Source organism: Myxine glutinosa, chromosome 1 (assembly GCF_964187855.1).
Source record: "Myxine glutinosa chromosome 1, kmMyxGlut1.1, whole genome shotgun sequence".
Taxonomy (NCBI): domain Eukaryota; kingdom Metazoa; phylum Chordata; class Myxini; order Myxiniformes; family Myxinidae; genus Myxine; species Myxine glutinosa.
Genome location: NC_136261.1, coordinates 161,412,405 through 161,423,912, shown reverse-complemented (window position 1 = coordinate 161,423,912; position 11,508 = coordinate 161,412,405). Strand labels below are relative to the sequence as shown.

Here is an 11,508-nt window from a genome sequence, read left to right as displayed (position 1 = left end):
TTTGCCTGCTTAACATGGCATGACAAGCAGTTGCTCAGAAACACTTTTTGGTGCAAAAGGACAATAACAAAGCTGTGCTAAACCGCAATCATTACCCACCACATTGGTCCATGTTATCGGACAAGGAACTTCAACACAGAAGGCCATTGGGCCTATCAAGCCTGTGCAACGGTTACCAACCTATTGGTGTTTGTCCGTGCTCTATCCTTTTTCAATTCTGAGTGTCGAGGAAGGAAGCAGCGTCTATCATTGTTAAAGTCTTTGCTATGACTCGACCAGGTTAGATTCGAACCACCGACCTCCAAGATTCAGAGCAGGTGCTCAAATAAAAAATTCTACCAAGGATTGCACAAGGAAGGTCTATCGAATTAATGCAAAATGCATTACTCTTGGTCTTAATTCTCATTATGCAAAATCTTTAAATGAAATAGAGGTTCTCAGATAATTTCGCATTCACCTGTTGAATAAATGACAACAAATAATAATAAAAAAGGTTTCCAAGAACCCACAATCGAGGTGACAAATAAGAGCAAAATGTCAAGCCAGCCTTCGAGCACCTTCATAAGTGTTCACGGATTCCAGGTTCATGACATGCCGTATGATGTGGTATTCGTCAGAGATGCCATTCGCTCCAAGCATGTCTCGGGCTTGCCGTGCAATGTCCAGCGCTTTTCCGCACGAGTTCCTCTTCAGCATGGAGATCATTTCAGGGGTGGCTCTAAAGGATGCAGAATACGTTTGACGAAGAGAATCGATTATCAGTTGGAGGCTGCCATGTTTGGCCTCACTATATCAATCCTTCGCGGAGAAAATAAAACGGGATCCAAACAGCTATGAATGACGGCGACAGGATGGAGGGATGAGCATTTTAATGCCAAGAAAGTATCACTTATGGTCGGCATCTCAAATAGCCTCTTTTGGAAAAACTCCTACGGCCTGGCTTGTTGTGTCGTTTCTGCATCAACAAATGGTGAAGGTGTGAAAGACACGTCGCTGGCGCCTCAAAACCAGATTGCTCCGTGGAGGTTAACCTTGATAGCCATGGTGAAATTACCCACATTGGTGAAAGATAACGTTGAATAAAAACCATAAAGGTTGGTTTTTACCAGCTGACCCAGGGGAGTACCACCGTCCCTTTCACCATGTTCAATGGCCTGACCATTTTCAGTCACATGGGGTCGTGTGCCGGGCAATGTTTTTGCTGCGGGGTCGTTTCCGTAGCTATGGGCTTGTCCTTTCGTCCACATGTTGTCGTTCTTCTTTAACGGCCACTATTATCCCACCTTGTGGGGTCAGCCGGGGGAAGCTTGGCCCAAGTTTTTTTTTCATGAACCGGCCTGGCCAGGGCAGGAATTTGGAATTTGGCCATGGTGCAGGCGATGCTCACCTTCTCTTTGTGAAGGACACCATGGGATATTAAATGTTCACCAACCCATGCTGGCAGACAAGACACCCAATTTAACATCCATCCGAGGGACGGCACACCCATTGATGAATCACCCTGCCTGTGAAACCCTGAACTTACAGTTTATAGCTGGGCCTGGAATCGAACCCAGGCTAGATAGCTTAGAGGCGAGTATGCGTACCTCCATTTCCTGTCACCCATCTTTCATCCACATGACATCCATAAAAATAATAGTCTAATGCCTTAGTTATTGAGCTACTAATTTGGCAGCATTCTTAATATATACTTCCAACCTTGCCAACACATCCGATGTCCTTTCCAACAATGTAATGAACATCGAATCAATAGCATTAACCCACATATTACAGACATATATTTTATGCTCAAATAAGTTTATTGACCTGGTGAAGTAACATTTATGGAAATAAAAAAATACATCATCTGTAACAGTCTGGTGCATTGGATAATGGACAAAGCCCAGAGGAAATTCACATGAGATAGGAGGAACAAAAGAGGGCATTGCACGACGTACGTGCCCTCGTCCTTCAGGCGGCCAAGACGTACGCAGGCCTGCAGGCCGAGTGTTATTTCTGTGATCATGTCGGCAAGCTTGCGCTGCACCAGCTGATTCCGTGCCAGAGGAACCCCAAATTGGATCCTATCAGAGAAAACATGAAGCTGGCACTGTTTGGACAATTATCATTATGCAAAAATAAAGAATTGCAACAACCATCGTTACAATATCAAGATCGGCAATAAAATGAATAACTAAACCAATTCGATATTTAAACAATCATGGATTTCTATATTTCTCATCACTTCTATATTTCAGATTCAAGTATTAGTGCTACTACTCAGCCAATGCCATTGAGGTTGGGAGGGAGACGGGCCGAAGGGGCGGGTGAAGGTGAGGGGGAGGGAGAGGAAGAGAGGGAGTGAGGTGAAGGGTAGATTATTTTACACAAAGCCAAATGAGTGTTTGTCAATGAGGTCGCAATGACATCCACTGGAAAAAAATGTTTTTTCATTATCATCACGGCCTTCAATTTCATCGAGATGCTACTCAATATGTCACGTGACATGTGATATCTGCTTACCCAAATGGTGACCTTGTACATGATGCCTGCTCCCTCAAAGGCAAATGAAGTGCCCATAATCTCCACACATGAGATTTTGAGAGCCACGGTATGCTTGGCACTTGTCTACCGAGTACAACTTTGAAACATCCTTTTCAATATGAAGACTTGATTGCAAAGATGCAAGGAGAGTTCGAAAAGTTTTGCAATTCGCATACTTTAGCTTGTGTTGTTTGCATGGTTTATAATTATATGCATTATTGAAAGCCACATATACAACTTATTTTTAATTAACGCCTAATTACCTCTGCCACCAGAGGTGGACGGGGGTTATGTATTCACCTATTCACCCCTGTCTGTTTGTCGGTTTGCGAGCAGGATATCTCAAAAAGTTATGGACGGATTCGGACAAAACTTGGTGGACAGATTGGGTGTGTGACAATGATGAACTGATTCCATTTTGGTGAAGATCCGATGCAATAATTTTTAGGTCATTCTTCACCATTGAGTGGTAGGGCCAAAACGATATATGGCACAATATTTCAAAATGTTATGGAGGGATTATGACATAACTAGGTGGATGAGTTGGGTTGGTGACAAGAACAAGCCGACTAGATTTTGGTTCAGGTCCGGATACAGATCTGGCCTATTAGTGGAATACAAAATGCAAACTGTTCAGCCTGGCGGAGGTATGCTCTCTACCGAATGCCTTTTCTAGTTTCATGGCTGTATTAACATCTGTGGATGATTCATGCACCTCTGTTCTTTTCACAGTCATTGAATAATGGACTTTTCAAGCCTTGAACAACATGCAGTCATAAAAAGGGGGATGCACTGCAAATCAAATCCATGACACATGGTGGCTGTCTCAGAGGAGGATGCCCCTCATTACACCACAGTGACACGATGGGTGAATTTGATTAAACATGGCAGAGAATCGATTGAAGATTAACCCAATTCTGGACAAACCTTGGACATGACTGTTGTGGAATCAAACTCAGACCTCTCGCAAAAAATGAGGCTTTATTGAACTATTTCTCTACCCATTCCTACAACACAAGAATGCAGATTATTAGTTCCATAAAGAAGGCAATCAAAGCATACATCTCTTTCTAGTTTCTTGCAGCAAGCACTTACGCACCTGTTAATCTCAGCAGTCTATAGCGCTGGGGATTCAGTATGCCACCAGATCGCGCACCAAATGGACACAGTTTATATAAGCTCCCTCAAGGTCGTCCCTTCACGCGGATTGTCTCTTCCCTCAGCTCGAGACATTACAACATATTTCACCACAATGACCAATTCAGAAGCAATCTCTGTCGTGGAAAGCATGATGATGTCTGATCGCCAAATCAAGGTTGCAGAACTTGGAAAAAAATGGCAATTCTTTTGGAAATTCAACATACAACTTCACCACCATTATATTGAAAGGGTGATTATATTGAGAAACTAAAAGTGCACTCGGTAGAGCGCATACCTCCACAAGGCTGAACAGTTTACGTTTGTATCCAACTCATAGGCCAGATCTGGGTCCAGACCTGAACCAAAGTCTAATCGGCTTGTTCTGGTCACCTAACCAACTCATCCATCTAGTTTTGACATAACTCATCCACAACTTTTTGAAATATTGTGCTACATGTCGGTTTGGCCCCCATCTCTCCATAGTGAAAAATCACTTTAAAATTATCGTATCCAGATTCGGATCTTCACAAAAATCGAATCAATTCATTATTTTCACGCACCCAACCTTTCATCCAAATTTCGTCCGAATCCATCCACAACATTTTGGGATATCCTGTTCACAGATAAACAGACAGACAGACAGGTTTCTAAACACAACCTCCGTCCACATTCAGTGGTGGAGGCAACAAAGTTGAAAACGTTTCATTTCGGTATATACATAAGTGGCAAAATATTTTGAATGCCCATCGTAGATGCAAAATAATGTTAAACTATTATTTCAAATGACCCAACACAAATGACCCATTGATTTAATAAGAACGACCGCACTGTGGTCACAACCTGCGACAAAATCCAGAAATGGGCATTTAAAGCACTCTTAAAAGATGAACAGCGTGATTGGTAAACACACATTCAATGCACTATTAAAATATTAACTTGACATCCATGTCACCCTCCACCATGGTTATATCAGAACGAGCTGATTCATCACACGGTCACGGATTGTTTAACCCCAATGTGGGGTCATTCAAAAATTACGTAATGCTATTTTTTAGGGAGGCGCATACTGTGCGTGCTATTGCGCTTGATCAAGCCTTACTAATAATTTTTATTCGACATTGATTCGATTTTTCGGGGTGCCCTCATCATGAGTAACAGTCGACCCAAATAAAGCCAATGGAAATCTGATGCAACAAACCCGGGCAGTGTATAATCAGCAGAGGCCTACAGGCCTGATGTCTTCGGGCCTCAGGTCCACCAGAAAACCAAAATGAAAACCAAGACAACCCACCAGTAAAATAAATTATCTCACTCCTCTGCATATGCACAATCGCGACAAATTCAGAGCCAAAGTCCTGCTAAAGGCAGACTTGTCTTCCGATATATATTCAAGATATAACATTAAATATAAGATGTTCCTCGATCATAAAGCAACATTCATAAACTGATAAGATGGACAGATGGACGGACGGACATGAACCAATTGCTTCATCCCACTTTTTGCTTCGCATGCGTGGGGTAATAAATATAGAGGGACTGTCCTAGGTATGGTATGCTTTGGTATTGTTGGCTGACGACATGTATAACACATTCTCAAAATCAATGAGGAACAAATCGTATTCCCAGTAAAAGCAGGGATAAAAATGGGACTCAGGTAACCACAGTCAGCAATTAATTTTCCTCTTACTTTTATTAGGTGTTGGCCAAAATCAAATGGGGACCTGGGAAGAAAGTATCAGCAATGCATACCGTTCAAGCACATACGATCTCGCTGTGTGGAAGCAAAATTCTGCAGCTCCAAGAGCTCCCCACGATATTCCATAGCGTGCATTGTTGAGACAGCCAAAAGGACCCTGCAAAGATAAATCCATATTTTGTAACACAAGTGCAAAAACAAAAATTCTCATGCAACATCCCATATATCATTATTAGTATCTTCGGCCTGTTGTTGGCTTAACGGTGCGTCTACCCTCAGGAGTGCCAGGAAGCACGATTTCTCCACAATCAAGAATGTACTCTCAAACCTGTCTCCTTCCTCCAAATCCTGGTGGCGTCTGGTCAAATCCGTTTCTGGTGTTTGTTCCCCCTCCATCCCCTCCCTTACCTCAAATGGCTACACAGTTGACACCGCACGTGACAAAGCCGAATGCCTCAACTCTGTGTTTGCCTCAAAATCTTGTGTCCCAAACCCATCTCTCTCTGTTCCCACCTTACCCAGTCGAACCCAACTGCTCCTGGACTCTGTGTCCTTCTCTCCTGACAAGGTGGAGAAGTTTTTGTCAAACCTCAACTCTGATTCTGCAACTGGACCAGATGGCATCAGCCCACGGGTCCTAAAATCCTGCTCTGCCGCTCTATCTCACCCTCTCTCTTGCTCAAGGTCATCTGCCAGCATCTTGGAAATCAGCAAACATTACCGCTTTACACAAAAAAGGTGCAAAAACAGATCCTTGCAACTACAGACCAATCAGCCTGCTCCCAATTATCAGCAAAGACATGGAAACCATCATTGCTTCAGATATCAAATCCTTCCTCTTCTCCAATGGCTTGATCTCTGATCATCAATTTGGATTCAGACCAGGTCATTCTACTCTGGACATGTTGCTTCTGCTGTCTCAACAATGGATGGAGGTCCTCAATGCCAAACAGGAAATCAGAGCTGTCTCCCTTGACATATCACGTGCCTTCGATACGGTCTGGCACCCCGCTCTGCTCACCAAACTCTCCTCCTATGGTATCCATAGAAATCTCCACACATGGCTTGCGGACTTCCGCTCTGGTCGTAATCAACGTGTGGCCCTGAATGGATTTCTCTCATCTCCCCTTCCTGTTCTGGCTGGAGTTCCCCAAGGTAGTGTTCTGGGCCCTGTGCTTTTTCTGGTCTTCATCAATGATCTCTCCGACTCTCTGGAAAATCCTCTCTATCTCTTTGCTGATGACTCCACTCTCTGCAGTTCCATTCCTCATCCCTCAGATTGGCAGTCTGCAGCCTCCTCACTCTCTGCAGACCTGGACAAAATCACAGACTGGTCAAACAAGTGGAACATGTCTTTCAATCCTGACAAATCTCACACTCTTACTATGTCTCTCCGAAAAGACCGACTGGAAAACATTCCCATCTACTTTCTCAACAATCCTCTCCAAGAAGTTCTGTTGCTCAAGCTTTTGGGTCTCACTTTCTGCCATGATCTTTCTTGGGAAAACCACATTTCCAAGCTGGCCTCCAAAGCCAGTCGCCGACTGGGCATCCTCCATCGTGCAAAGTCCTTCCTTGGCACACCTGAGCTCCTCACCACATACAAGGTTTTCATCCACAGCTCAATGGAATACTGTTCCCCCCTCTGGGCCGGTGCTCCTGCCTCACACCTAGCTCGACTTCACGCTGTTGAAATCAAAGCTTTCAGAATCATTGGAATCTCCTGCGATGAAGCTACCTCTGAGGGCCTTTCACTCACTCACCGCAGGCAGGTTGGTGGTCTTTCTGTCTTCTACCGACTCCTCTCCGGCCTTGCTCCCCCAGCTCTCTCTGGGCTCTGTCCCCCAAATATTCCTACAGGTCGCACAAGATCTGCCAGCAACCCTCTTATGGTTAAACTGCCAAAATCTAGGCTCTTTGCTCACCTTCACTCTTTCATTCCCCTTTTCTCCCGCCTCTGGAACAAACTCCCCCACTCCCTTCAATCCCACTCCTCCCTCCAGGTCTTTAAAACAGCTGTTCACCACCATCTCTTACCTTCCCCCATCCAAAACCTTGATCTTTTCTACCCCCCACGAATTCACCCCAGATACACCTTTTTGAAATTCCAACTTCTTTCCTGGAAGTCCTTGCAGTGTCATATGTTTTTTATACCTCTCCCACCTCCCCCCAAACCCTCTCCCTCCCACAGTTATCTCGATGTCCCTGCTCTCAAATGTTGTGTTTGTGTCCTTCCCCCTCTCTCCCAATCTTGTCTACCGCTCCCCTTATTTTGTGTTGTATGTGTCGGTTTGACTTTTTGTGTGATTAATGTTAGCTCTTTCATGAGCCTCGATCTTGTATTCAAAAAACAAACAAAAAAAAAAACGGTGAACGTGGCTGGCCTAAGATCTTAGAGTCTTGAGTTTGATCCCCTGTCGTGCCGTTGAAATAACACCAGGCGGGTTGACTCAGGCTGTCATCCTTCCGAAGTCGGCAAAATGAGTACCAGCTTACTGGTAACAGGGGCACTGCAACAGCAGCACAATCATGCACTTCCAGAAAATGATGCAACTAGCAGCCGCAGGCTGCATACAAAACAACAATGCTATCCCACAAACTAATGATCTCGTGAGCTATTAAAAGTCTTAATACTGAAGCCACTTTCAAAAATGCTAAGCCAATAAAGTCAAGGTAGAAACTTAAATCTTGGTCTCAGCCAGCAATGAAAAAATGCTTTATTTGTACAAGCATTGTCAACACTATTTTTGTAACAATGAAGGCCGTTATTATTGTTGGCTGAGACAACAGTTGTAATTGTAAGGCAATCCTCGTACTCTGCCTCAACCTCAAGGCAGACTCAGTGCTGCCAAAGCAGCCTTATGGCAAGGATTACACTGAGTGGTTTGCCATTGACTTCCCAATGATATTCATGGTTGGAATTTGGCCAGGATGAACTCACCTACTCTTCACGAAGGACACTTTGGGATCTTTAACATCCACCACCTAATGTCAGCAGACAGGAGGCCCAGTTTAACTTCCATCGGTTGGGTTGGCACACACATGGATGCATGTAAAACACCAGGATAACAGTTTAAAGGCAGGCCGATATAATCGAACCTGGACGAGACTTCTCAAAAGTAGGTGCACTACCTGTGAAACATCCTGTTGGACTTGATTTTTGACTGGATAAAGCAATTTTAATTACTGAAGACAATGTTTACAATTACCACAACTCATAAAACTCCTTCAAGTTTTGAATGAAGAGTCAATTGCAATCTCATGTCAACAAATTACAACAAAGTGACAACCTTAGTACTACGGCTGTGTTTCACACACTATTTTCTGCTTACCCGAAGGCCTGAGACATGGGGGAACATGTTTTCTGCTGGAATCTCCACATTCTCAAGAATAATCATGCCAGTGGAAGAAGCTCGAAGTGAGAACTTTCCTTGGATGGGTGGCATGCTGAGGCCTGGAGTACCACGTTCCACCAAGAATCCACGCACACGCCCATCTTCAGTCTTGGCCCAGATTACGCACACATCCGCGATAGGTGCATTGGTGATCCTACATACATTATATCCATCAGCATGGAACACAAAGTTGTTTGCAAATGCGAAAAACATTGTTTATGCAGTTTGTGTACTCAATATGATGGTATTGATGCTGGGAAATATGTAAACAGTACAGTTTGAGAAAACAAACTGGTCAGTGAAACAAAAATTCATTGAAACAGGACTCTCCCCTCCACAAGATTATTTTCATAAACAGGACTCTCCCATCCACAAGCTTATTTTCAATCATCCTAAAGGGCACCATCTCGTGTTCAGGGCACGTGAGCACAACGCATCGTTCAGGGCACATGTTCCATCGTGCAAAGAAAAGAAAAATCTAAATAAAATCTACATTTTGCCTTATCCTTACTATAATTCATGGACCAGTGTGTGTTTCTTTGTTGCGCTACTCCTCCTACAGTTCTGAGCCGATTACATCCAGACTTGCTATATAGGATCAGCATGACCCAATTAGTGCATATGGGTGTTTATATATTTTACCGGTGTGTACCCCGGTTTAGAATAGGTACACCGTATCCCTGCGTGTCGTAAGAGGCGACTCAAAGGGTTGGCGCCAGGAAGGGCATCCGGCCATAAAAACATTGCCTCAAAAATAGAACCATGACAATTTGGAGAAGATTGTCATGGGGACCGCAAGGCTAACCCCCGCTCTTGCAGGGAAAATGGCCTTAAAATGCCTGTTGTTGTTTGTTGGTGTTTATATATTTGCAGGTGGTGTTGGGAGAGGGGAGGGGGATGCAAATTCTCCATGTAAATAGTCTATCGTGTAGCTCAGCACCAGGTGAGAGAGAGAGAGGATATTACAAGTCCCTACATTTATAATATATTTTTATATATTGTAAAATTTTTATACATTTACAATATATATTACAGTCCCCATGTTTGACAGTGCAGTCAGCTGTTTTGAATTACACAGTGAGAGGTTTTTTTGAATTACACGTTTGAATAAGGATAATAACATAACCGCCCCCCCCCACCCCCTCCCCGACCACTCCCGTAGGAAGCGGGTCCTTCTAGTACAGTTTAACTTGCAGTTTTCATTTGGACAGAATAGTGGTTACAAAAATGACCATAACAGAAAGTTACAATGTAACTTCAATGTAAGTTACAGACAGAGAATAGTGGTCTCGGCAATGGCTCAATGGATTTTGATAAATGTAATCATAGTGGTGGCTTAACATCTTAAGATGCTGAGATCAAGTCCTTGCCATGCTGTAAATATAACATCTGGAGGGTTGACTCAGCCTGTCATCGAATATCCTGCGTCAGAGTGGCAACCCGTCCGTATAGCACCACTCATGGTGTGAGGGGTGTGATATAATACAAGTCAAAATAAAATACAGTACCCCAATTCTCTTCATAAAAACCATAGAGGTGAAGGAATTATCATACCTTTTTGTTTAATTCCATGCATGCCTGAACCACTAGACAGAACGAGTTTAAAACTGGTGGTTGAACTTGAGGGTGAACGGGAAGGTGTTAAGTGTTTAAAAATATATTGTCATGCATTGTCCTGCACCTGGTGGTTAAAGGTAGGGGGGTAGGATCCCAATTTTCTCTTCGTGAATGTGTTTCATATAGCGCCATCTATTGGAAGCTGGTATGACAAGTCATAAATCACATATAAGTGGGCGAATTAACAGAGGGGTTCTTTGCTAATTCAATGTAAAAAAAAAAATTATACATTTTGATGTCTGTTATTTTAATCTTTGCTCCACATAAAAAAACATTTTTAGACACATGCGCATGCACACACGCACTCACACACACCCTTGAAGGAAATCAATACTGTGAGTTTTGTAGCAGCACTGCTCATTCAAGAAAAACTAACAGGAAAACAATGCCGCAAGAGGAACAGACCAGGCACCATAAACAGAAACCAAACACCACCATGGAAACAGACAAGAAACACATCGTGAACAACTGAGAAAGGAAACAGGACAATACAATTAATGAGTAAATCAAAGGCCAAAGCTAAAGAAAGGAATCCAAAAAACTTGCAAAATGGCAAACGGCAGCAAAATGGCAGAATGGAATTCCAAATTTCTGGCTGAAGCAACTAGATGCTCTCCACAATCACTACTCTTGAGCATTCAACAAACTTATCCAAGAGCAAAAGGTAATGGATGAATGGCTCACAGAAAATAACACGTTCCTCATCGCAAAATCTGAAGAAGCCCAACAATCTCACAAATACAGGTCAATAACATGTCTACCAACAATATACAAACTTATAATGGGAATCATCATTGTACCACCACCTAACACAACAAGGAGGCTTAGAGGCAAAACAGCAACGAATACAGCCCCAACAATCGCAAAAAAGTCAAAATAAAAATATAAAGCAAAATATCAACAAATATACACAGACAACTGGGCAAACGAAAAAAGAACAGGGAGATTTTTTTTTTTTAAAGAAAAGAGTTTGACAGATTGGGAATATAGACAAGGAAGGCTCATTGGGATGGCCGAGAAGAAGTCAGATCAACTGGGATGGAGAACAAATCATAATAAATGGCCAAAACCAAAAACACTACATGAATGGTTTTAAGAAGATGGAAGGACTGAGTCAATCGGAAAGGTGTAGGTAGA

General features: G+C 43.1%; 1 protein-coding gene across 6 annotated transcripts in view; it reads right to left on the bottom strand.

Annotated features, from left to right (window-relative positions):
- The window catches only part of GCDH (glutaryl-CoA dehydrogenase), a 110,364-nt gene that overhangs the window by 3,144 nt on the left and 95,712 nt on the right, over nt 1-11,508 (bottom strand). For all 6 annotated transcript variants that reach the window (XR_013623649.1, XM_068121421.2, XM_078779263.1 and 3 more), the window contains exons 8-11: nt 8,692-8,908; nt 5,413-5,516; nt 1,938-2,063; nt 558-718 (exon numbers count right to left, since the gene is read on the bottom strand). Coding sequence is in view for 5 of the 6 variants with exons in the window: in XM_068121421.2 (XP_067977522.2) it covers nt 558-718; nt 1,938-2,063; nt 5,413-5,516; nt 8,692-8,908 (608 nt within the window). In the remaining variant the exon portion in view is untranslated. The remainder of the gene's footprint in view (nt 1-557; nt 719-1,937; nt 2,064-5,412; nt 5,517-8,691; nt 8,909-11,508) is intronic.